Source organism: Corvus kubaryi, unplaced genomic scaffold, assembly GCF_017639235.1.
Source record: "Corvus kubaryi isolate FWS band 111438036 unplaced genomic scaffold, C.kubaryi_AGA036_p1.0 71, whole genome shotgun sequence".
NCBI classification, from domain to species: domain Eukaryota; kingdom Metazoa; phylum Chordata; class Aves; order Passeriformes; family Corvidae; genus Corvus; species Corvus kubaryi.
In genome coordinates this window covers 3300275-3326389 of record NW_024582059.1, presented here as the reverse complement: position 1 = coordinate 3326389, position 26115 = coordinate 3300275, and the positions used below count along the sequence as shown (strand labels likewise).

General features: G+C 37.7%; 1 protein-coding gene across 20 annotated transcripts in view; it reads left to right on the top strand.

Annotated features, from left to right (window-relative positions):
* COL25A1 (collagen type XXV alpha 1 chain) overlaps window positions 1–26115 on the top strand; it is a 304844-nt gene that overhangs the window by 162497 nt on the left and 116232 nt on the right. For 11 of the 20 annotated variants that reach the window (XM_042050067.1, XM_042050064.1, XM_042050059.1 and 8 more), the window contains exons 6-7: window positions 15686–15712; window positions 20442–20459. The exons of 1 other annotated variant lie outside the window; for it this stretch is intronic. In XM_042050067.1, the coding sequence (XP_041906001.1) occupies window positions 15686–15712; window positions 20442–20459 (45 nt within the window). The remainder of the gene's footprint in view (window positions 1–15685; window positions 15713–20441; window positions 20460–26115) is intronic. 8 more of the 20 variants (XM_042050069.1, XM_042050066.1, XM_042050065.1 and 5 more) reach the window with 1 other exon arrangement.

The following is a 26115-nucleotide window of genomic DNA, read 5'->3' as shown; positions in this document are numbered from 1 at the left end:
CTCCTATGTCTCTCCATGACAGTCAGTCTGCAGAGCACTTTGTGCATACACAAGACTTTCAGGAGCCGTGGAGAGAGTGGCTGCTCCAGGTGACCATGTGCCTTGTATTAAATCCCGTTTCTTCTAACATCCTTGTTTCATCTTCAAGAAATGTAGACAGATTCCTCTCTTGAACAAAAGAAAAAGTGTCTAAATTGGAGATTGTTCTTCTGTAAGTGTCAAATATCATCACTTGATAAAATCTGAAATGTAGATCTTTGAAATCTCACCTGTTAATTAATTTAAAATTTTCCTAGCTCTCAAAAGACTTACCTCAACATAACAAAGGGGCAAACCTTAGGAGTGCAGGTAGAGGCTTTCAATTATTCTTTAGCCTGATCTAATTCCTTCTTGATTACAATACGTCTTTGTCATCATGCTTCTGATTCTTGCACCCATAAAATCTTGTCCCAACATACCTTGAGAAAAGCTGTTATCCTGATCTGTAAGGAATTTCAGGTTGCTGTTGTAAGTCTCTGGTTTCTTCTCACCTCATTTTCTGTTCGTATATTGCAAAAGGCAAAGAGAATTCCAGGCAGAACAGTGGAGGGCTGTGAGGCATTTGAGTTGGAAGAAATAGGCCTGGTGGGGAAGAACATGAAAACCATCCTTGTGAGAAATTGGTAAAAGGCCTTTTTTTATCCTGCTGTGTTGCTTTGTCTTTGATGGTGCTTCATATTTTGTGTTCTTCTGTGTCTCCAGTTAGAGATTGGGGCTGCCTAGGCCAAAGTGTAGTAAGTAGCAGTGTCTCTGGGTATACATAAAATTAATCCCATCCAAGTGCAAGTTTTTCAATCTCAGATACAATGTTAACTCAGCTGCTGTAAAACAAATAAAATTGGAATAACCAAAAGAGAAGAAATGAGCAAAGGTCATGAGGTTTTTGTCTGTAATTAAACATAGCCTATGGCAATATTAAGCATTTTTGCAACAGCTGTTGTATTTCTAGTAGCTGGTCAGATCTCCTACTTTTCAGAATCATACAAAAATATAAATGTCTAACCTCAAGGAGCAGCTATCTCAATTCCTGACCTTACCCTGAGGATTTGGCTTGCTGATCCTATAAAATTTCCCAGTTTACAGCATTTTTTTTCCTCAACAGGTGTCTTCACAGACCACCTTTTATTTTTGGCATTTGCCCAACATAATTCTTAGGCATATGGCGGCAAAACTTTTGCAATAAATTTCAGGTTTGGTAGTGAAACATTACAAACTATTTCAGGTTTTGATTTTTTTTTTCCTTTTAAATGAACAGAAAATTAAAAACATATTGAATCTCAGCAGCTTCTTTGTACTGTGAATTTAGTACGTGTTTTCTCAGTTTATATGCTTTATCCTTGTATTCAGTCATGATAGAAGAGATTGGCTTAAGAGACACGAGGTTTTCAGTTGATCCATTTGCCTCAAACTCCTTGATCCATTTGCCTCAAACTCCTTGCTTCTTCTCAGGGAGTGGAAGGAGATACAATTGGTCAGGTGTCCATCTTAAAAAATTCCTGGGTTTACTGATGTCTTTGTTTGGAACCATATTCAATAACAGTATCCTCAGCAAACCTCAACACTGTTCCCAAATAGATGGTTCAGGTTAAACAAGTGCAATGTTAAACTTGCTGCCATGCAGGTTAACTTTGTAATATTTCTGTGCCGTGAGAACTAGAGGAAGGTTGTAAAAATGTGGTAATTTTTGTAAACATACTGTAGCTGAGGACATACTGATAATATTCAGCAAATAAACTTCCAGTTTTTCCTACAAATTGTGGGATGTCTAAATCTTCATGGCTAAGTACTGTCTGTGGCCTTTGTAATCACGTCGGTCACATTCATACAATTACGGGGTTTTACAGCCGTCGGTTCTGGAAATAACATGTAATACAATTCATGAGTTTAATTTTTAATTTAGTTTTTAATTTTTTTGTATGCCAGTGTTTTCACAGTGATTGAAGATAACTATATAACATGATTCTAACAGAAAATTTTGAGACCTCTTAAAATTACTATTATTAAAGTTGCAATTAATTCTGTGTCACAGAAACGAAGCTGCGCATCAACACATTTATTAGCCTCTTACAAGGCAGTTGCCATTTTGAATGAACTATGGTCTGAATCCTCTCATTTGTTACATTTGTGTAATGCTGACTGCATAAATAAGAGAAGGCAGTGTTTATTTCTGCAGCTCCCTGGAGGAAATTCAGAGAGCCCCAAGCCATTCCTTTTCTGTGACTATGACAGTACAGGAGAAACTGCTTCATCTGCAAAAGCCAGCAATATAAAAAGATATCTCCACCCTTTTCTTCACTGAAAATTATAGAAATAAATTACCATAGATAAGCTAGAGGAGAAAGTCCACATAGTGATTTAAGAAGATTACTTGTGCTGCAGTAAAAGCCTGCCTATATAGCATGTCCTGGTTTAAACTCATTAAACTTTCTAAATTATTTGTGTCCATTTTATACGTAGCATTACAAATAAGGATGTAGAAAACCAATAGGAAAATAAAACAACATTCGAATGAATAACCTCAGTGTATGGATTAATAATACAGACAATTGTTACCATATGCTGGATCCACCAAGACCCTCTTTGAACTAGCATTTTCCATCTCGGATGCACGGACTCTGATATTGTAAAATCCACATCTCTGCATGGGACTTTCTAGATGTCAGTGTGTGATTAAAAACTGAGCACGAAATGCTAGGATACTGAAGGCTATGAATGAGTCAGTACAGTTTTGATTCACAGCTGACGTCAATTCAAAATGACACAAACCCATATATCTATCAGATAAATAAAGATTTGTAGCTGATGGTAGATAGATAGGGGGTAGGTGTAATTTAAGAATTAAATGTATTTTTTCAGTACTTTCCTCTGCAGACTTAGAAATTGCCCTCTTCTCTTTCATAATAAAGCATGTGTAGGTAGAGAAAGGAATTAAGCTGGTTTGTCATTTTTTTGACAGCATACATACATTTCTGGTCTCCCTGGGCTACTCCACTGAGTTCAGCTTGGCAGCTTAGCAGGTGCCATGCAGAAGGCTGTGGTTAACATCTTCACATTTATGCTCTGACAGGCTTAATTAATGCTTGAACTGTACCTAAGATCATTCATACTTGCTTTTCGTCAGGCCTGCCACTTGAAATTTTCCAGTCATTTCCTCCTAATGCACGATGTAGCTCTCTGGTGAAACAGAACAAGCTTTATTTATGAAATAAACTACCTTGGAGCAAAATTTTCTGTTCCAAAAGATTTTTGATTCTAGGTCTAATTTTTCAATTTGTGTTTGACAGTTGTGGGTGGATGTAGAGTGATTAACCAGTGGTGGTTAAAAATGCCTCTTGGGATTTGACTGAACCGTCACTGTCTCACAAGAAGCTTTGAAATTCAAAGACAAGGTTAAATCAATTACAATAGAAATCCTGTGTAATTACTTAATGGTTGGATTTGATGATCTTAAAGGTCTTTTCCAACCTAAGTGATGCTATGATTCAGTTTATATCTGTCACAAATGTGAAGGCAAATCCTAAGATACCCTGTAAGAATTCTTAAGTCATCAGTTCCTTCCCCTGGAAGGGGGGCTACAAACATGGTTCTGAGATTTTCTTTCATGCTGGATTTTTAATTTTGATTTCTGATACTCTGAATGATCTGTAAAACTGTACTACCCATACTGCTCCCAGATGACTAATCCCACGTGGGAGTTTAAATGCATTGTTAATCCTAGTTGAGGTCAAGGGGTGTAAAATTTTGTTGAAGAAACTTGTTCCTAAATTGCTAGACTAGGTGGTTGGATTCTGTGATTTCCAGAAAGTGCAGGGTGATAGTGTTTCCTAGAAGCACTTCTGCTTCCCTCTGCAGTCAGTGTTCAGATTCCATTTAGGAGAGAGGCGATATGAGGAGAGGAACATCTGGAGCAGGCAGTCACCTGAACGGGCTCTTCTTTACAGGGCTGAATGAGCAACTGTTTCCCTACTGGGAATCAAAGTGGTTTTTGATACGCCTGGACTGGGCCCCACACTGGTTAGCATCATTCAGTAATTACACAACAATGATTTGGCTACTGTTTGTCAAGGGTTCTCAGCTCTATGGTTTTGGATTGCTTTTTTAGTGCCAGGAGTCAGCTGGTAGATCAAAGCCTTTAAGTGCTTTTTCCTCCATTATGGGGATCTCGAGATGGGCACATTTAGTGTGCTGCATCTTTGCCTCTTGAACCACAGGGAAAATTCTAGGCTGTTTCTTGGACTGTTATTTTTGTTTTTTCACCTTTCTACCGGTGCATATCAAAATCAAGATCGGTTAAAGACATTTCTGAAAGCAGACATACTTGTCTGGAGGGAAAGATGTATACAAGCAGTGTGGAATGTCAGTTGGAAGGTTTTTCCATGACGGTGTAGGATATAGATCATAAATCATCCTCAGAAAATGGTTTTGAAATTTTTTTTTGTTGGGATGATTTTTTTTGTGTTTGGTTTTGGGTTTTTTTTTGGGGGGGGAGGGGTGGTTGGTTTTTTTGGTTTTGTTTTGGGGTTTGTTTGTTTGTTTGTTTTGGGGGTTTTTTTGTTGTTGTTGGTTCCCTCTCCCTGCCTGCCCAGTTTAAGCTAAAGCACTTAACATTTATTGGTTTTGCTAGTATTGATATCTAAAAAGTACTGATAATCTAACAGAGAACCATTGAGTTAAAAACTCTTTTTGGATTATTTTGTACATGTTCATGGTAGCTATTCCTGGTGTAAATAAGAGAAATTTTGTTCTTTGCTGCTTTGACTCATGAAAAGCCATCCATGTGCATGAGTACTCATGAGTTGAAAAGTTTTTTGATGTAGAAATCAGTTTCTTTCCATGATACTCTAATGGAAATAAACTGCTCTTGGAAGGCTGACATTCTAGCAAGTGAATAAACCTAGAAAAAATTTGGAAGTTTTCAAAAGTTATACTATTTTTTCTGTGACCGTTCTTCATTTTACACATCTAACATTTACACATTGCAACTAAGATAAGCCAAGTTTTAAGGGTAGATTTTTCTACTCCTCAGTGCGCAGATTTTTATGAAACAGGAGTTGTGTCACTATACTGGACTTAAGCTTACATTCAATTTCATATTTTAGTTCAGTCATATTAGATATATACACTGAGGTTGTGGATTCCAGCAGTCGGAATGATCTTAGTTTGCCACTTGCAGTTAGTTTCAGAGGGTGATATTAATAATGGTAGAGTTTTCCATGGGTGAGAGTGAACATTGAAAGAAAGTGCTCCAAAAGAATCAAGAGCAGCATACAGCAGTTCAATAACTTTTGTTATGCATAATGTAGTATTTGCATTCCTAGTCATTGAGAAAGTGCAATTGTAGCTTCCTTTTTTTAACAGGAAAAAGACACGAGTCAGGCCTGTGGTTTTCATTCAGGTACTCTGATTAGCCATTCTCCAAAGAGAAAATGACCTCAACGTTTCCACTTCCAGCTGTGTGAATCAATTATCCTGATTTTTTCTAATCCACTCTGAATACGATAGGAGATCTCTCATTTTAGGTCTCTGCCCTTAGGGTATGTTAAGTGTAATCTGGTATTACCATCACATCCAAATTTTTTCTCCCTAGATGGGAAGGCAAAGAACCACTTATTTTTCTTCTTCATGCTGTCACCAGCTTCTGCAAAAATCGTTTTATAATCTTGAAAACCAGTTATGTCAGAAGAAAGTAATGAAAATGTTTTATTTCGAGGTATTCATGTGTGGGTCCAAAAAATTTAAAAGAACAGTCTAGAGAGTTTGAGATTAAATGAACTAATGAGTTTGGTAAATGCTTGGAGATTTTAAGTTGTTGCACTGAACTGTGTTCTGCCTTTGAATTCACGTGTTCAGCTCTGGTGGACTTCAATTTAACTTGTATAATTTGACTGAAATCAGGAAGTAGCCAAGAGGAGTGCATGATTTGCTGGAGTATGGCTCTAAAAGACACAGGTATAACATATTTGGATTTTCAAGTTTTCTTGGCTGGAGGGGTGGCCCATGTTCTGTTGTAGGTCAGATTTCAGTAACTTTTGCATCCTTGATTAGTTTTGTTGGTCAAATTTACTTGTTTCTGTGCAGCAGTTGTCAGGGAAGAAAGAAGGATTTCTCTTCATGCAAGGAGGCACTGGCTGTACTTGGAATTTAAAGGGAATTCAGAATCAAAGTAGTCCGGTGTTTGTGTGACAGACCATTAGGACAGAGGTCTTAAATTGATGGGACAGGGTATTAAGATGGTAAGTGAAGTACTGTGCAGCTCCCCAGTTAATATATCTAGTAAAAGCACAGACTTGGAAATAAAGATGCTGTATGCCTGGCTGAGCATTTCACAAGCTCTTAATGATCTTGTTTTCGAAATCACGGTAATAGAAGTTCCTTATGGAAACTGATCGTGATTTGCCTGAATTTTTTTTTTCAAGAACCGGCCATCTTTTCTTGAAATACAAATTCTCTTCGTTGCTACATCCCTCTTTCCTTGTTAAATTGGGGAAATAGAACAAGTGGTGCATCATTAAAAAATATATACGGAAGTGTTTCAGGAAGAAAGAGTGAAAAAAGTTGTATTGCATCCCTGAATTCTGCTTTATTTCTGTGGTTGAAATAATCTTTGTAAGTGTGCTTCCTATGTTTTTTTCCATGATGCTTTGTGGTTTTTGGGAATTTACTGGGTCCAGTCACTTTGGAGGCGGCATAGTTATGTACAGCACCATCCCACTAAGAAGTTATTTAGGCTATTGTGTGTTTAGAACAACAGGAGTGTCTTTACACTAACTGCATGCATATTTTTGCCCTTTAAATCTGATAGGTACATGACAGAAGTATTCTCTGAATGGACATGCATGTACAAAATTTTATGTTCCAGTATCTGATGGCATATGGCAGCTGAAAGCACCTGCTTTGGAGTTTAATGTCGTGTATCTGCACAAGCTTCTTTTCCTTGTCCTGGAATTCTTCAAACAAAGCTTTCTTCAACCTCATGATAGTTGAAAGAGATTGGGGTGTTTATTTATAAATGCTTCAGTACCTTGGCTCTTAGTTTTGTTCTCTTTTAAACCCTTTGTTGTAACTGTTCTCTTTTATGGAGATGTATCCACTCTGGTTGATGTTCTTCATTGCAACTCAAAACCAGAAGTATCTCTATGGCAGCTCTATTTTTTCTTAATTCCCTGGGAGACTCATTCAGAATATTTGCCTCTACAGGCAGATAAAAGGAGCATGATGGCAGGATTCTTTTATCCTAATGGAGCAAAAATCATTTTATGTTCCTGCTCCTGAGTTTGTCAATTTTCCAAAGCTGATGTTTCCCCTGAGGGAAGGTGAAAAAATTGGTCTCTGAAGGTTACATTCTTATAATACTGTGTTATATACCCACTATAGTTTCATTTTTCTGTAATAGACCTTACTTCCCCTAAAAAGAAAAGATCTATAGAAGCCAAAAATCAGGTTGATGGAAAGAAGTGAAATGGATTTTTTTTTCCCCCCACATTCTGTAAAGCCATCAAAACACAGGTAATAAGAAAGATTGTTCTTTAACAGAGTCTCAGTGAGCAAATGGATTTGCTTCCATGGTGGTGTGAGGAGACAGATTCTTCAGAATTATCCCAGAAGAACAAAAATCAAATTCATCAAAGTCATCATGCCACAGCTGTTACAACAATCTATCTCCTACTGAATGCTAGCCAGCTAATTTTTGAGAAGTGACATTTTTCACAGTTTATTGTTTTCTCATCAACACGGCACCAACCACATCAAATATAATCACCCGGTGATGTTGGCATTGATGAATTAGCCATGTGCTTTCTATTTACAGATACAGGAGTTTCAATTTCTTTGGGTGAAAAGAGAAGTTTTAGGTAGAATGTACTAGGAGTTTTCTCTCTGGTCTGTATGTTTTCCATGTTCAAGTACTTGTTAAGCTATGCTGGAATTCAGTAGCATAACCAAGTATTTTTACAGAAACACGTAGTTCTGCAAAACTTCACAAGACTGACTGTTTTAATGGGCTATGGTGAAACATTTTCGCTCCATTCTTTACCAGAACTTCAACTATGTTGCTCTTACTCTTTCTGGGGTCAACAGTAGTTTCCCTCTCCACTAATTTGTCATACAAATATGACTGTACAGATGTAGTAGATGCTAGTAAGAGGCACAGGCTACAAGGAGGAAAACTGTCTGGGAATAATCTTCTTGCTAGTCTGATGTATGAAGACAACAGAGGTACTCCACAGTTTGGGATTCACAGTCATACAGGGCCCTTTTTTTACATATATATTTGCAATGTATGCAGTGTTGGCCATGATAAACAGAAGGATGTCTACCCAGAGTCTTTGAGAAGGTTCCTTCCGACTTGGATCTGTCCATCTCTTTCTCATGGTTTTTTCTTACATACATATTTCAGCAGCAAGAGCAGTCATAGTGCTCAGATACTCAAAAAATGCATCTGCACCACAAGAAACTGCCTTTCAGATTTCCTGCATAAACTATAAAAATAAAAAGTATCTTGGCAATTATTTTTCAGCTGTGAAATATGCTTTTGTAAAGCTGTGACTATAATTTTTCTTGCACAGAACTCTTTGTACTCCCTTATTGTTACCATATGCAGAGCTTTTTTGTAGGTCAGCCACTCCCTGAATAGCCAAACTCTGAACAATTTTTTCTTCCTTAAATTGCTTACTTCTAGACATAACCAGTCCATCTTATAATGTAAAGGAGCTATTAAGAATATTCAGACTGCAAGTAGGGCTCCCAGCTAAGAGTCTTGCAATATAGAGTGATGTTGTTCCAAGAAAAAGTTTTGGAAATTGTACCTGGCACTTCTTGCTTATTTTGGAATATTTAAAACTGTTCCTCATCTTCCATCTTATTCCACTATTGATAATTTTCATCATCTAATTTAGGTTAATATGGCCACTAGAACCATTTAGTGAAATTCATAGCTTCAGGTCATGTGTCCTTTTGTTTCTTGAAATTCGAAGTAACTAATAAGTATGGAAAAACACAAACATTTTCTTTTCTGTAACAACAAAAGGTGTAAGACTGTTGCCACTTTTGTTCAGCAGGTAACTGTTAACATTGGCTTATTGATTTGCATGTGCATGCTGCATATTTTTCTGTACTGAAGGCACTGCACTTGACAGGTGGATTAAAATATAAATTTGAATAACTTCTGATTACCTTTATGTTCAGGAACTGGACTCAATACTGAAAATCTAGTTTAGGCATGGGGTAACTTTTCTGGCTGATGGAGCCTTAATCATGGTGCTGCAATTCATCACTCTCCAGATTTTATCAGGATGTGGCTTTTAAGACTCTTCTCTGCTTCCACTGTATGCTTTGAGAAACTTGCTGGTTTGATAATCTTGTAGGAATTTTCTTATGAGAGAATTAATACATGGCTTGCAAACATGTGAGAGATGCCTGGGATTACAGGATGATTCTAGCAAGCTATTAAGAAAGCCATTCCATGAAAATGATATCAGTGAGGTGTTTTGGGGAGGGGTTGTAGTTCAGATCTTGAATGATTAAATCTGCACCAGTGGTTTGAATGAGTCTAGGAAAGATGGTTCTGAAGGTTGAAGGTGATAAAGTCTCTAGCAGTTAAGATGGGGTACATAAGTTTCTGGTCAAGAAAATTAAGCAGCCTAACAGCACTGTCAATTTTGTTTTTAAAGAAACCCATTTCATTTAAACCTCTACATCTCTACCTCAGAACACAGTTAGACTTTGCAGTCTCCAGGTGATGATCCATCTAGCTGAAGTTTATGTCTCAAGTAGTAACTGGTACAAATTGCTTGAGGGTAGAATTCAGGAAACTCTGAAATTGACTTTTTTAAAAGAGCCTTGTAGTGCTTCATTTGTCATTGTCAGTAATTTTGCTTTTTGCAGTAAAGAGGCTTTAGAGAGGCTCAGTTCATCTTTCTTGAACTCTTTGAGCCTTTTCTTTTTACAGTAAAGTTTTCTCCTGCCCAATCTGGATTATTTGTTTTTGGTTTGGTTGGGGATTTTTTCTATAATATCCTGATTGCTGGCCTGAGACACTTGTTGCAGGTTGATTTAGTGCACTTTTCTTCTCCCAAACGTGGAACAAGTGACTTCTGTACCTGGGCTGTTGTCTCCCATTGATCTTAACAGCAATCATTTTCAGTCATTGAAAAAGAACCAATAATGTTTCATCATTAGGAGAAATTTAGCTTGTTGATCTTACCATGCTCACTGTTCATATAAGCTCTAAAGCAAAACTTCACTAAGAAGAAATCTCATCAGACTTGCTAGGAATACTATATTATCTAATAAAGTCAGACTTGATAAACCTGTAATTAAACAAAGAGGAGAAAAAGAAAGAAATCCATCATTTAATGAAAGAAAGAAAGAAAGTCATTATTTTAATGGTATCATAGTGAGGAAACCTGACAGTGGTGGGTTTTTTGACTTCTATCAGTCTAAAGCTAAAATAGGTGTTTTGAAAAGATAATGTGTCATCTTTCACCTCACCAGAACTTAATGGGGATGATGTGTGAACCTGCAGTTTGAGACAGATTTTTTTTCTTTTTTTTCTTCCTCCACATAGGTATTTTTAAGCTCAGTCTGACATAGTAACTGGCATGCAGCTTATAAAGCTGCTGTGAAGCTGATTTGTGCTTTCTCCTGAATGTCCAGTTGTATGTGTATTAACATAAGAGATTTTCAGGCAGCTGCAGGTAACAATCTAACAATCAAATTTATGGTAGATTGTTTATAAATGTGGAATAATTAAGTCACATAATTTTGTCAGGATAAGAGTTTCTGCTTTCTGAAAGAAACAAACCAAACCAAACAAAGAAATCAAACAAAAAACCCTCTTCCTTTACATAGGGTGTGGTTTTTCACTTTACAAAGAAGGAAAAATATCTGTTTTCTGTTTGTTATATGTCCTGGTTCACAACTCAGTGTTCTGATGAGTATTCCTTAATTGAAAAAGATCACTGAAGTATGAGTGGAGAAGTTAAGAATAAGAAGATAATCTATACCTTCTTCTTTTTCTTTCTTTGGAGGATTCTTTTATCACACAGTAAATTTCAACACATGACATCTTTTCTTATCTTTGCTTTTTAGTGAGAAATTTCTGAAGAAATTATTATCACCTTAAAGCTACCTGAAGTAATAATATTTACCATCTATTTGACAGAAACTCTCCAAAGGTTTCTGGTGCCCTTGCTTACGTAGTCACTTTCTAAGAATAACCCCTAAAATCCTTAAAATAGTTACCTGCTGAGTAACACATATGTACAAAGATATTGCTTAAATGGAAAGCAACTGATTTTGTGAAGCATTGAAAATCTGGTTAAAAGTATTTTTCTTTGAGGGAAATTCTGTTTCCATCATTCTTGAGGAGTGGAAGCTGCTTTGTGCAAAACCAGACTGAAATGGCACTCATCCTCTCCTAACTCTTCATGTGTTTTCTCTGTCCAGTATAGGGTTGTTACCCAGGTAGTTAAGTGCTAAGTAAATAGTTGGGTGCTATTTGGAAAAGAAGAAATCTACTGTACAAACAGCTTCTGAGGATTCTGGAAAAAAAAAAATAAGTGTATGTAATAGTGTAAGTAAATATCCAGTGTCATGGTTTAAACCCAGCTGGCAACTCAGCCCCAAATAGCTGCTCACTCACACTCCCCTAGTGGAATGGGGGAGAGAGTTGGAAGGCTAAAAGTTAGAAACCCCCTAGGTTCAGGTAAGGACAGTTGAGTAGTGCTGTGCACACAAGCTGTGCACACAAGCCAAGCAAAGAAAGGAATTAACTCAATGCTTCCCATGGGCAGGCAGGTGTTCTGCCACCTCCAGGAGAGCACAGCTCCAGCACACCTAATGGTTGTCTGGGAAGACAAAGGCCATCACTCTGAATGTAAGCTTCCTTCCTTTTTCTTCCTTCATCTCTATATGCTGAACATGATGCTGTGTGGTATGGAATATCCCTCGGACCAGTTGGGATCAGCTGTCTCAGCTGTGTCCCCTCCCAGCTCCTTGTGCACCCCCAGTCCCCTTGCTGGTGGGGCGGGCTGAGAGGCAGAAAAGGTCCTGATGCTGCGTAAGCACTGCTCAGCAGCCACTGAAACATCTCCATATTATCAACACTGTTTGCAGCAGAAATACAAAACACAGCTCCACATGAGCTACTGAAAAGAAATTGAGCTCTGTTCCAGACAGACTTGCTACATCCAGCCATAGCATACATTTAAAAGTGGAAGTGGAGACCTAAAGGGGAAACGCACAGTCCAGAAGGAATGTTTTCAATACCATCTCTAGTATCTACAGTAAATGAAAAAATATTTAGGGTACATGGGTTCTCTAAACCTACTCATCCAGTTCGTCTTCATAATTCATTGTCTTGTCTCATTTTCTAAACTGCATTACAGGGATTGTGGTAGGGAAGACCATGTATTTGGTACTTCTTGTCAAAAATTACTTTCTAATCTGTAGTGGCCATTATTTTATAGAACATAGCAGAAAGTAGGTCGATCTACATAGCACAGCTCTGAAGACATTCAAGTTTAAGACTATCACTTGAATTCTTTCTGTAAAAATGAATGAAAAAATTAAACTGTCCCTATCTCAAAAGAAAATTACTTGGAGTGTTCCGTGAGGCTTCCAGTGCAATCATGTCATGAATTTCAAAAAATATTGTCATATATAGGATTTTTCTCCTGAAACAACCTCATGTACTATTTCAGCTTATCTTTCTCATCCGGCCTGTATTTGTTGTGGAGATTCTCATCTTTTCCACTTTTAAAAAGTGCTTTTTCTCTCTAACACTAGTAATTGAGGAAAGAAGGAAATTGCCATGTTTGGCTGTTAAAGAGTCAGTATTTTTATAATGAAGGAATAGTATTCTGTTTCACCGTATTTTTTTTTCTGGAAGGCAGTGTGACTCAAGCCAGTTTTGCCTTTTTCCTCTACTCTACAACGCAAATCCCAGAAGAGATTTTGAGACTTCAGACCAAGTAACCCTGATACAAATGGAGTCATGGGAGAAATCCCTATTATTTACATTCCTGTAGAGAAGCAGATGCTTCTCCACAGCCAACTGGAATTTTCTGTTTCTTCTTTAAGAGACTCTTCGAGATGCTGCATATAGTTCTTTAATTCAAGGACAAGAGCTGTGTAGCATGGATAAACAGTGGCAAAACTTCAATAGTAGTTTTAAAATACCTGTCATTGTAAGGGAGCCCAAACAGCCTTTTTTTCCTATGATAAAGAAACATTCCCTAAAAACAGTGCTTATGCTCACAATACAAGCACTGATAGAGGTGCAAGAGCTGTTGATTGGTCCCTCTAAGCCAGTTTAACCCCATAATCTTCCTTCTACAAATACTTGCATAATTATTTTCTGTATTCATTCATCATAAGAATAATTAAATCTGTTGGGCTAAGCTTGCAGCGAACCTAACAGTTAAACTTAGCTGCTGTTCCACAAAGCCCTGTGGGGAACTTTATATACTTACCATGACCTCACTGTTGAGTGTTTTAACTGGTAGTATCTCTAGCTTGTTTTTGAGAAGCAGAGTTACTCATAACCAGAGTTCAGCTCAGCCTTCATTTTTGTACCTGCAGCAGACTGTGTGTGTAAATATTACTAGGTAAATATCCTGTAGTACCCAGTGCTAGAAAAAATCTGGGATAACTAATAACTTGGAAATGCCTTAATTTTTGGGGTGTATAGAACCATATTTAGAAATTTGCGAAATAATTATGAGAAAAATACTGAGTGCTTTATGTGTGCTGCATGTGTGGAATCAAGAGGCACAGAGGAAACATAATAATAGAAGCTGTACCATTTTAATGCATTGGACAGTGTTACTTTCTTCTTCCTTGCTACCAGGGAAGGACTGTTCAGAGATAACATTTGAAAGATACTGTAGGTCATCCCAAGAGTCACAAACTTTCCTAGGATGTCAGCACATGAATAAGGTGGTGTCATGCAGACAGCCAAGATACTGATGACCCGTTTTACACTCGCAGCATGTCATCTACTCATGATGTGACAGGAAACCGCAGTAAGGGCTGGCGGGAAAGTGAGGTAAGGCATTTTATTCCCACAGGGCTTCCCAGACACAGTAACTAGTTATTGGATCTGACAAGTAGGTTAGTGCACAGGCTTCTTAAAAAGCCAATACTGTACCAAAAATAATGAGCTTGACAATGTGTGCATCCAACTGATGCCCTTGTTCATGTTAAGTATGTCTGGAATTTTTGGCATAGTCCAGGATCTAGGGTGGGAGAAGACAGATACCTAGGGAACTCACTAGGTGATGTGGCAGCAGTTTTTCATAGTGCTTATTACTTTCTCAATAGCTTGTTGAGCTAGCTATTGAGAAAGTCTACCTATATGTAGCACATATCAGTAATGGTGCAGAAGGTATGAATATACACTCCTGGATGAAGGAGTCCCCAGAACTCCTGCAGACCTGATTTAGACTAGACTTCTACGCTGATTGTTAGCTCACAAGCCAAAGTAGTGCTTAGGAAGGGGGCTAAATGCAGCAAGGATAAAACAGGTGAACTTAAAGCCGGCAAATATGTTATGTGCTGTCTTAGCAGCAGTGATCCAAATGTAGGAGTGTGAGCAGTCAGCCCTAGCGACCCATATACTTAGGAGAGGCAGACTGGAGAGAGGTGCCTGTGAAGCTCCAGGGGAAAGTCTGGATTTATTTAAGAGAAAGCTTCTCTTCAGCAGACACAAAGTAGTGTCCCGTTTGCATAGGGCAAATACCTGAGAGCTCACAATTTCAGCCTAAAACATTAATTTAATGGCAGAAAGAAACTACTCTTCCTGCTCTTATTCCATTGTCAATGAAAGTTAATCTGACTGCTCACTGTCAGAAGACATAGCAAATAAACATGACATTTAAAATTAATCCAACTTCCTTTAGCTCTCTTCTCTCTCCTCTGATCACCTAAACAGGCAGTTGATACAAGACCAATCACTCAGTTACAACAGCATACATCCACTTTAAATCCTTTGTATAATTTGCATTCATATAACTGCAACCAACTTCTGCACTCTGAAGGAAATAAATAACTTGCAAAGTACTAGTGAGGAAAATTCCATGTTCCCCAAGGGAAAAAAAGCAGAGTAAGGCACAGGACTTCTTAGACAAAGTGTGGGTGGAAATCTTTAGTACCCCTGTGACCTGCCTGAGCTAAAGTTTCTTATTAATCATCATTTCTATAATGTTAATATAAATACAGATTAGTTAAAAGATTTTATGTTGCAACCACATAAATAAATAGGCTAAGTAAGTAGCTGTTTTAAAGAAAAATACACAAGCAAGATGCATTATTTCATATGTTTGGTTATTTTGGATCACTGTGATTTGCCAGACTAACAACTCCTTCATTGCATGTTCAACCTGTCTTTTGTTAAACACCAGCTATTGCTTGGCTACTTCCCACCATGCTGTTTTTATTAATCCTGTCTTAGGTCTGCTTCTTTTGTTGTTTCTTTTCTGTGCCTTCATTCTCAAAGTATCTTTAAGATACTGCATTTAGCTGCTGACATAGAGTTACACATCTTCTGAAGTCCACAGTATTCCTCAAGTCTGTTTTTTTTTCCCCTCATCTTCAGTGTTCCTCTGATTTAACTGTTCCATTTTGTTTTGACTTTTGATTATCCCAGGGTCCGATTGGTATGGATGGAAAGCTGGTAGGTGATTTGCTCAAAACCAGTGTAATTTAGGTCTTTCACATATTCCCCTCTTTACTTTTTTAAATATGCTGACATATAATCAAATATTGGCTTCCTTCAGCATAACTTAGTTCAACTCCAGTAGCATGTATTTTTAACAGGTTGCTGAAAAGCCACTTCAGTCTTTTGTGCCTACACAAGGAAATGGAGGTCAGCTCTGCTCCTCCTGTTTCCTTATCATTTTCTGTCTGAATTAGACTGGAAGACAGATGTTCCTCCTTGGGTGCTCTATCCAAGGATAGTTTGGTGGTGCCTTTCAAACAGCAGGATATCACTTCTGGCTACATTTCTGTGACTCTTGCTGCTTTCCTTCCTCAAATTCTTAATTTTTGTGTTTTAATTTCTGTGCCTGGATTTTGTTGGCTGATTAAATCTGAACGGCCTCGTGTCTCATAATAAATGCATTTGTATGATATTCCAGATAATCTTTAGGGATATCCTGCTTGAATTAAGTTTAGAAACAACCTTTAATTTTATGCAATGCATTTGTACTTGTGTGTATATTTATATAGCTTTATGTTTGGATGTATGAGCCTGGAAGTTTATGTTCCCAGCTCTTTAAAGATTAACACCATTGCAAAGGTGTGAAAATCCAGTTTTGGCACTTTCTCATGTTCCTTATATTCCTTTTGCTCCCTCTCTTGTCTCCCTTCCCATGGCACCCCTTTTCACTGATACCCTGGATACCTATTTTCTTTTCTATCCTTTTACTTACTACAAGCCCCATTTCCTTTGCAAGCTCAACTTGTTAACTTGCAGTGTCAACTTTCATTTTCTTCTCTTTCTTTCCTGTGCTCCTTGAGGTTTCTTTCTACTGTTAAGTAACTTGTCTGTGAAGTTCGCAGCATGCAGTCAATAGGCTTTTTCTTTAATATCTTTTAGGGGGTTGATAACTTACCTGTTGACTTCAGTTACACCATGGATATTTTTTGTTTGTTTTAATATCATTTAATATCACTTTTATATATATATATATATATATATATATATAGGTTCAGTTGCTAGGAAGGGTTTAACTAACAACAGTACAAGACCTTCCATCATGGCAATTAGACTAGGTTGCCAAACCCCTTTGTTTACCTCAAAATAGTGTATTAAGCTAGTAAATAGGAATATAGGAGGGAAAATTGTTCTGGAGATTTTACTGAAACTGTGGCATGTTATGCAGCTATACCCACTGTAGTAATTTGGATTTAAAATAAATAAAATAAAAAGCAGTTTTCAGTTTGGATAATCAAGTACATGAGCAATGATCCAGAGATCCAAAGCAGCAGCCATCAGAATGCACCTGATCAGTCAGTGGTGTTGGGACTGATCCTTAAATGCGTGCAAAGACAGCAATTAGTTGGTAGCTAGTGAATCGGTTTTAGAGTATATAACAGATTTGAATAAAGAGATGTTCATTAGACAAAAATCAGAGTAATGCTGACTTTTCAGTCTTGAACAGTATTTTCTCCCTGTTGGTTATCTAAAATTTAGAGAAAGACTTACAGCTAAAACATTTTAATCCACAAGTAACATGAACTGGGGGCGATTTATGCAGCAATGAACCAGACTGATTTCATCAGTCCTGGGGCCATTTTGGGAACACAAGCAGAGAAACTGAGATTGAGCTTGCTCAAACGAGTTATAGTATCCAATTGAATTCATGTTAGAGGGTTTTTTAATGAACACCAAAGTAACTCAAGGAGCTTTATTCCTGACCCTTTCACAACATGCAAAAATGAGAGAGGGCAAAATTAACAGCCCCTTTTTGTGTCTCACACTTTGAATTGCTGTTGTGTGACAGTAACCCCTTACAATTAAAAATGGCAGTGTTGTTATGCTTTTCTGCATATCTTTATAAGAACATCTGATGAGTTCCGTAATTCAGTGCTTGCTGCATCCTCTGGGTAGTGTCACTTACTGGATCACTTGTGAGAAGGGAAAATTTTACTGTAACTGCAGTGGATAGTAGGGCAAGGAGTAGATAAGAAGAAATATTGAAGGATTGGGAACCATTGTAGAAACCAGAAAATAATTAACTTCGCTAATGCAAATTTCCTTCCATGCCAAAGGAGCTAATAGCCAAGGGGTAAAATAATCCTGCTATGAGTACTTTTGTATTCAGCATCTGCATTTATAGCTAAATGCAGGATAATTGTAATATTGGCAGCATGTATAAACTAAGAGTAATGCAGCTATTATATTCCCCAATATCTCTTAAGAGTTTTCTGTCTACATGAAAAACTATTGTCCTATAAAAATTCATTTTCCAGCGGTTTTCTGTATTGAAGACATGAAAGAAGAGTAATTATAAATGCTCAGTAACAGCAAGGCAAAGTAGTGATGCTGTTGAGATTGAGAGTACAAAACACTTTCATGGGAGCATGATTCCCATCCTCACATTCAATTCAGGATATGTTTGTATTACGTGTATGTATACGTCTCTTGTATCGTACATGTAGCATGTACCATGGGGTCACTTAGCAGCCTGTATGTCCAGATGAAGGAAAAAAGTCAATTTTCAAATCTCTTTGTTAAAATATATATACATATATTCTCTTTATTTGCTTTCCATTGCTTTAAATCAACTCTTTATTGAAACATTTTGGTAATTTCAGACCTTTGGCTTTTTTAATATATATACAGTTTTGGCTTTTTTAATATATATACTTTGGAGACAGCCTTTAATGATCTGGTGAAAATGTATAGCAACTTCAGATATTCTTGTGACCAAATGTATTGTGAATTTTATGTATAAAGCTTGCAGGCATAGGCCTCAGTTTAGATAATTTATACAATTTCATTGCACTGTCTGCCCAGTACTGCATCAGTAAGCAATTCCTGATGATTTTAAGATCAGGTATAGCATATAATAGCTTAAAACCTGCTGTGAGGGGAAGATTGAGGGGAAGTCTGAGTGCTAAGGAGTCCCAATCATATTCATTAACCCAGTGTGATGTGTAACTTCATAGAGCTCACCAACTCAGAAAGTTTTACTTGATATTTGAACTGACAAACCTCAGCCAGTAATTTATTTTTTTTATAACCTCTATGGTGCAGTTTTTTCTAAGGAACGAATAGAAAACTGCAGCATCCACAACAAGGAATGCTTTAGGCTACACTCAGTGTAAAGATTAGCTAGCCACAATAATTCTGTACTTTACCAATATTCCTCTGTAACAGAATTCCTTACATTTTAGAAAAAAAAAATTTAAAACCTTCCTTTGAATTTAGATACCTTTTTTCCCCTGGTTTTTAATCAGCACATAAAGTTCTATTAGTTACTATAAAAGCATTTCTCCATCTGCTTTTCTTGTTGATAATTGTTCCCAATTGAAATGCTTTTGCCCCCCACCTCCTCTAAAATCACACAGAATCACAGGGCAGTTGAAGTTGGAAGGGACCTCTGGAGGTCATCTGGTGTAACCTCTCTGCTCAAGCAGAGCTATCCCGAGCAGCTTGCCCAGGATCATGTCCAGATGGTTTTTGAATATCTTCAGGAATGGAAACTCCACAATCTCCCATGTTCCTCTGCTTGATTAACACTAAAAAAAGTGTTTCCTGATGTTCAGACAGAACAGTTTCAAGTCTCTGTAGAAGTACCTCCTAGATAAAGTGAAGAGGTTTTATAAGATTTAAAAGAAGGCTCCATGCTCGGTTTCTGTCAACAAAAGGAAACATATTTTCAGTTTAAGTGAAGTATTATTTTAATTGTCATAAAACACCAGAAGCTAAGCTAGACCTAGGAGTTTAAAGGAATTCTCGTTTTCCAGGGAGAAACATGTAATTATTTTTCCCTTGCAGTGGGAGCTGATTGTCTGGGTCATGTTGTTTATAGTCACAGCTACTGTATCGTTTGCTAAAATAATTCTGCTTCATGCAAATAATTTCTATTAGGGGGTCTGAAATAACTCATGACTTGTAGTGGCTTTTTTGGGCTAGGCAAATTAGGGATAGGAAGTCTGCTGTGTAAGGGCTTGCAGCAACAAGAGATGCAGTTCCTCAGCATGCATAGGGTGCCTCTCCACTTGTCCAGGGGTGATCTAAAGGGGATGTTGATAAATAAGAGAGAGGAAATGTATCAGCTGTCGTCTTGGACCAACTGACAAAGGTTCAACTCAAACCTTTCACAACTGCTGGTTTAAATACTGGTTTATACTTGCTTAAAACTGTGGTGCCTGCAGCAATGGCAAAAAGACTAGTGTTTGTCCAGCAGTGTGTTCCTCCAGTTTTGAGACTTTGTTCATTTAATGAGCATTGAGAGTATATAATTAGCATCTCCTTGAAACATGGAGGTGAGCCATAATAGAGAAAGGAAAGTGAGAAAACCCATAGTACCTGCTTCTGAATTAGCTCAGCACCTCTGGCTTCTTTCTCACTTGAGGACTGTCAGTTAGGTCTTACTATCATTTCCAAATTGTTATGACTATCTAAAATAAGAAGTTTCTCAAATGTCATTTCGATATGTTATTGTAATTTACTTCTAGAATCAGTTAGTTGCAAGAAAGTTCATCAGTTTGAATTAAAACATTCAAATTCAATATCAACTTAAAGAGTCCAAAATCTGACTTCAATGCAGTTACATTGTATGTGTGTTTCATTAGTTCCTTATTAGAGAGTACTGTAACTATTTTCTACTATTTAAGGAGTTAATCCTTGCCATAACTTTCCATAATCTTTTGTTTTTCTTGTTTCTTTTCAGGGTCAGCCTGGTCCTCAAGTAAGTGCCATCTTATTTTCTTACAAAATTAATAGCTAAATACAAGGCCCACCAAGCTCAGGTTGTTTGATCCTACTGTAATAAGATAGAAACTGGTAACCATTGCATAATTCTACAAGACAAATATTTCCCAAGAGAGAAATATGCCCCCCGCATATGGTTAAGTTCCCTCAGCTGTCTGACCAGATGGTGGGGTTAACAATACCGAATAAAGCAAATCTAACTATGGCTTGAAACTTTGCCACCACACTTTAAAGCAAGATAAAATAACTTAGCAAATGTGTAGCAAATGTAATTCTTCAACTGCTTATTAATCACATGCTAATAATGTTGCTATAATCCAGGCAGCCCTCAGTTATTTTAAATACTGCACTGCTAGCTATTTTGATTAATTAGATACACTGCTTTGAATTAGTTCTGCTTTATTTAAGAATAGTAGAACTTTGTCTTGTGAGCTGTAATTGAAGACGTGGAAATCTAGGGACCTATTTGTCCCTTCTAAGGGAAAAGTAGACCAGCAAAAAGGAAGCATTACACATAGCAAAAATTCAGTGTGAATTATTTGAGTGCTATAAAAATATGGAAGAGCCTGGAAATGGGGGGGAAGCCTGTACCAGTTAGTTATTGAAATCAGTTGAGAAACTCAGCCTTTGTGGGAAGTAAGCTTTGGTCTGTGGAACTGTGTTAGCAGTAGTTAGTTGCCCGAACCAGGATTTCTGTGATGGCCTTTTGTATTTCAGAATCAAAATTGAAAGTTAAAGCTTTACCACCTTATCAATTGGTAATTTTTTTAAGTTAAGATTTTCATTATGAGAAGCAAGCATTTCTTTTAGATTTTTTAGTTTCTAAACACCATTTTCTGTTGAAAGACCGATTGATTTACAAACCCTCAAACCACTTGGCCTGAATGTGCAATACCCTTGCAGTGCCAGGCTCCATTTAATAGAATTGTATAAGAAGTCCATATGATACTGGAGATGACCATCGCCCATGGCACTTACGTTTCACAGCAGGCTCTTGATGTGTGGGCTACACAGAGAGGTATCTTCAGCCTCTGTGCTGTTGGGGGTCAATGAAGAGAGAGATTGCAATTCTGTGTGGCACTGTAGCTCTGAACAAGCTCTGTTGAGGACCTGAGGCTGATACTTGAGCCCGTGGGCTGCCCTGTAGTTGATGTTAACTTGTGCAGCCACCCGTGTCCTTTCCTTCTGGGTATGGACCCCCACCTCCCCCATTTCAGTTGCTTAGAGGGTGTCTCTTGCCTAATGCTTGTAAACAGCTGCTCAGTCTTTGGAGCTTGTATCTCTACATGAAATGCCCTGAGATAGCTGTTAGGCAAGGAACCACCATGGAGATGGCAGCATTCAGTGCTGTTTCAAGGGCAGAAAGAGAAATCTTGTCATGGGTGTAAGAGAAGTGAGGTGCAAGCCATAGGAAAAACCATCTAAAAATGACCCCCAAGAGAGAATTCTTGCGTCTTAACTTCAGTAATTCCTCCCAGTGGAAGTGCTCACCTCTGGGTCATCACCATTGTCCTCAGCAACACGTACCATTATTCTTAATAATGCCTTTTCCTCCTTTCCAGCTCAAGATGGTCTTACTGTATCAGGAGGACATGTGTGTACTTTGTCATTTCGTCTGGCTGATTGAGTCCAGGAATAATGCTTTTGAGAGCACTGGTGGGGAAGCCATAACGGCATAAGACAGAGTCAGGTTCAGCTTCAGATCAAGATGCCTAAACACAGAGGCTTCTGTGTAGGTGTTGACCTATGAGGTGTCTAAGCATTCCCTGCAGCCAGTGAAGGTTAGGTCAATACTCAGTGCACCTAGAAACCTGTTCAGCCTATGGTAAACTCCTCGGGCTCAATTACACTGTCTGCATTCAGGCATTTGTTGCTGTGTGAGTTGATCCAGCTTCTCCAGCCTTAGCCGCTGGCTGTTTTATGTACCCGGGCTGGACTCTGTGTTGGGCCATGGTTGTAGCTGTCATTCACGGGCAGCTGTCTTGGATACCTAGGGAATCTCTCACATGACGCTGGCTGTACACATTCGTGCCTCCTAATTCCAGATTCTGACTGTAGGCAGCTACTGAATCAGATAACCATTCTGCTGAATTGCTTTCTAGCTAGTGTTGACATCTGCGTGTCTCAGGCAACTATATGGAGGCTGTACATTTAGAAGCCTTTTCCCTTAAACTGAAACCCAGATCCAGATAACTTTGTGAGGCAGCATTTTTTAAATATTGAAAGCTGTGGTTGAAAATCTCAAGATTTTTAAAAACTAAAGTATCCACAGAAAACAGAATCCGTTTGCATACAGATAAAATAATTCAAAACCCCTCGGCGTGTCATTAAAATGATGCAGCAATTCCAGCCTGTTTCGATTGTCAGCAATTTCCCAGGTCTTAACTGTGTCCATGAGAAATTCAAAATTAAAAGTATTGATCACTTTGGTTAGTAAGTAAAGGCTGCCTGGCTTCAAAGAACAAAATTGTTATGCTGACTGGAGAAGCACTTAGAAAGTTTCTGATGTCCTAACCATGCAAGTCCATGCTAAGATCAAGAATAAATTCTGATCCTCAGTGTTTTACTAACACCTATTCTTTTTTGTCTCTGGTTTTATAAAATACACGCTAAATTCACCCAACACACACCTAATTACTGGGCACAACAGATCAGTAACACCTCCCATCATTTTAACTTTGAACTTTTTACTGCTGATTTTCTTCAAAAATATATGACAAAATACAATTTTGCCTCACATTTTCCCATCTTAAGTAGTAACAAGCTTTATTACAACTCACAGGCTTTTTTTTTTCCCCTCTTTTTTTGTTTTTTCCAGAAAAAGCTTATGGTTCTGTTGCAGGTCTCAAAAGTAAAGACCACAGTAAAAAAACTGAAGAACTTCTAGGCCTAATCTTAAAAAAATAAAGTTCCTTCTTATGATTTTGGTTTTCTTAAAAAGAAAGCTATTTTAAATACCTTTATTTAAAATAAATTTAAATTACAAATATTTTAAATATTTTATAATAAATGTGTTTCTTTGTAGAAGAGCAAGTAATAAAATATTTAATCTTTTTGCTGAAATGAAATTCGGGCTTTTGATTTACCCAAAAAAAAATCCGTTTGGTTTTTTTTTTATCTGGAATGTAAATATGTATTTAGATTAGCTTGAACCAGAAAGGGTTCTTCTCCCAATAAATCTATACAACCAAATTCCGCCCATACTTTCTGCTTTCTCTTTTTAAAATAATGGAAGTATTCCTGCTTGTCAGAGAACAGCGTTTGGCTTCTAGTCTAACGTTAATTCCATAACAAATGGGTAAAGAGAGAAGGCTTGCTATTTGAAACTTTTTTTCTTGTTTAGAGGTAAAGTTCATCCACATACTAGAAGCCATGCTTTTAGTACTATGGTGAAGGAAGACAAAACAATCCTTTAAAAAGTCTTGCTGAACTAAAACTATGGACAACTCTTAAGTATGGGGCAAGGTTGTGTTTTGGTGTGACTTTGTCTCAGCCAGCGAACTGTTTTCTTTTTCGAGGCCATATCCTCTCCCTGGCCTATCTCTAGCACAACGTACTTTGTCTCTCATGTCAGCATACATGATCACTCTCTGTGTGGGACTTTGAGATACAGCAGCCTCACAGATGCTTCCCCTTTCTCTTTGGCAGCTGTCCAAATCTGCATTAGAAATGGACAACATATTAATGATTGATACTTGTTTTTGTGAGATTCTTGTTTTCCTTTATGTGACACATCCACGGATGTGGTGTTAGAACAGCCTGAAATTTTCCAGTGCTTTGTGCATGATGAAGGGTTTCCATAGTGATTCTGGTGACAAATGTATGTGTCTCTTTTTCACCATCAAGCACCAGGGTATGTGACTGGAGTATTTTTAATTTCTGATGACAGAGATTCTGATTCATGGTTAAACTGGCTGTTACTGGCTTGTGCTGTCAACAGAGCTGGTGGGAACCACTTTAACTTTTAGTTTTCTGGTTTTTGTTGAAGGACAGAGAAACAAAGCAGGCCACAGGCCCTAGTTTTGAGTGGTTTTGAAAGGCAGCAGAATTTATCACTTCCTAGAGAACACTGTGATGCTAGGGAGAACTTCTAGATCTTAGAAAAGAGTAACTGATGGTAGGAAGGATGGGAAAGGGGGTGTATAAAGAAAATGTACTTGAATTCCTGCTGAGTTTCCCTTTCAGTTTTGATCGTTTGGATAGCCATCTGCATTCCACATCCATTTAAATACTCCTCTCAGTGCATGCCATTCAGTAGTAGGGCAGTTGATAACATCAAGGGATCGTATATGTGGTTTTTTATTGCTTTTTAAGCTATGGGCGAGATTCATAATGTCCTATTGACCAGTGCTGCAAAGTGATCTCTACCTGTCAGATCATTAGAGCTGGGTATGTTTCTTTTGTTCCGATCACCATAAATTGAGGTGTAAACCCCACATTCCTTTTTTCTGGCAGTTTGCTTTCAGGAATGCCTGAAGACTCTTCACTTGCATGGAGAGTGGGGAAAGGAGGCAAGAAATACACTTATGAAGGACAGAATCAGCCTAATACTGAAGAGATAGTTCCTCACTTTCAGATACACAGTGCAGCAGCAAAGTTACTGCTCCTGGGAGAATCCCAGCGGTGGTACCCAGGCCGTCAGCTACTCACGCTGCAGAGAATGATCTTTTGGGGTGTTTCCCCTTGTAGAAACTGATACCCTGTGCTCCTTTGTAAACTTCTGATGCAGCTGAAGGATTGTATAATTCAGTCTGAATATGAAAATGCTAATCTGCTTTTGAGTTACAAGGTGAAGGTCAGATTTTTCTGTCAAACTTTGACAATTAGTTTATTAACATTAGGTAGCAGACTTGTAAAAGTGTTTCTTACTTTCTTTATACAAAGATGAATCCTTGATCACTTTGCTGCTAATAACAATCTACTATAAATTATGAGAACAGAAATTAATCTGAGGGCATCATAAATAAACAAGCTTGTACTAAGTTTCATACATATTTAGAAGGCAGAACTTTAGTTTGCTTGCCATTCTCCTTTCTTAAATGGTAATAGCATTTGTGAACACTATTGAAGTTGTGAGATCTGTTTAGGAAACAGTTCATGTTGATTTGTGAACATGAAGAAAGAAATGCCATTTTCATGGCTTTTCATTTTATGTTAGCTGCTCAAATGAACCACATCAGAGAATGTAAGAGGAGAAATCATGCTCAAAATTTCATTTACTTTATACATAAGTGTTTATGACACAGAAGATGCCAGAAATGTGTCTTCTCAGAATGAGATAATGCACTTAATTGTTTTTAAGTATGATGCTTTCTCAGCTTCGTATGTAATAAAATAGAAGTTAATTTTGTTAAAAAGAATTGACAACAATGAGCGCTTTCAAAATATAAAACACTGGTAGATTTATGCACATGTGTAAACCAGAAGAGCTGTGAATATTGAATGGTTTTCTTGCCTAAGCAGATAGTATTAGTGCAAGTAAGAGGATTCTTTGCTCTGTAAAGAAGAGAGCACAGAATTGGAGATTTAGGAGCAAATTGTTGTGAACTATCAGTTTTACCAATACTAAGGAAGCACCACACATAATTTAAAAAGGTGGAGGAGGGTAAAAGTTCCAGGCATCAACAAACAAA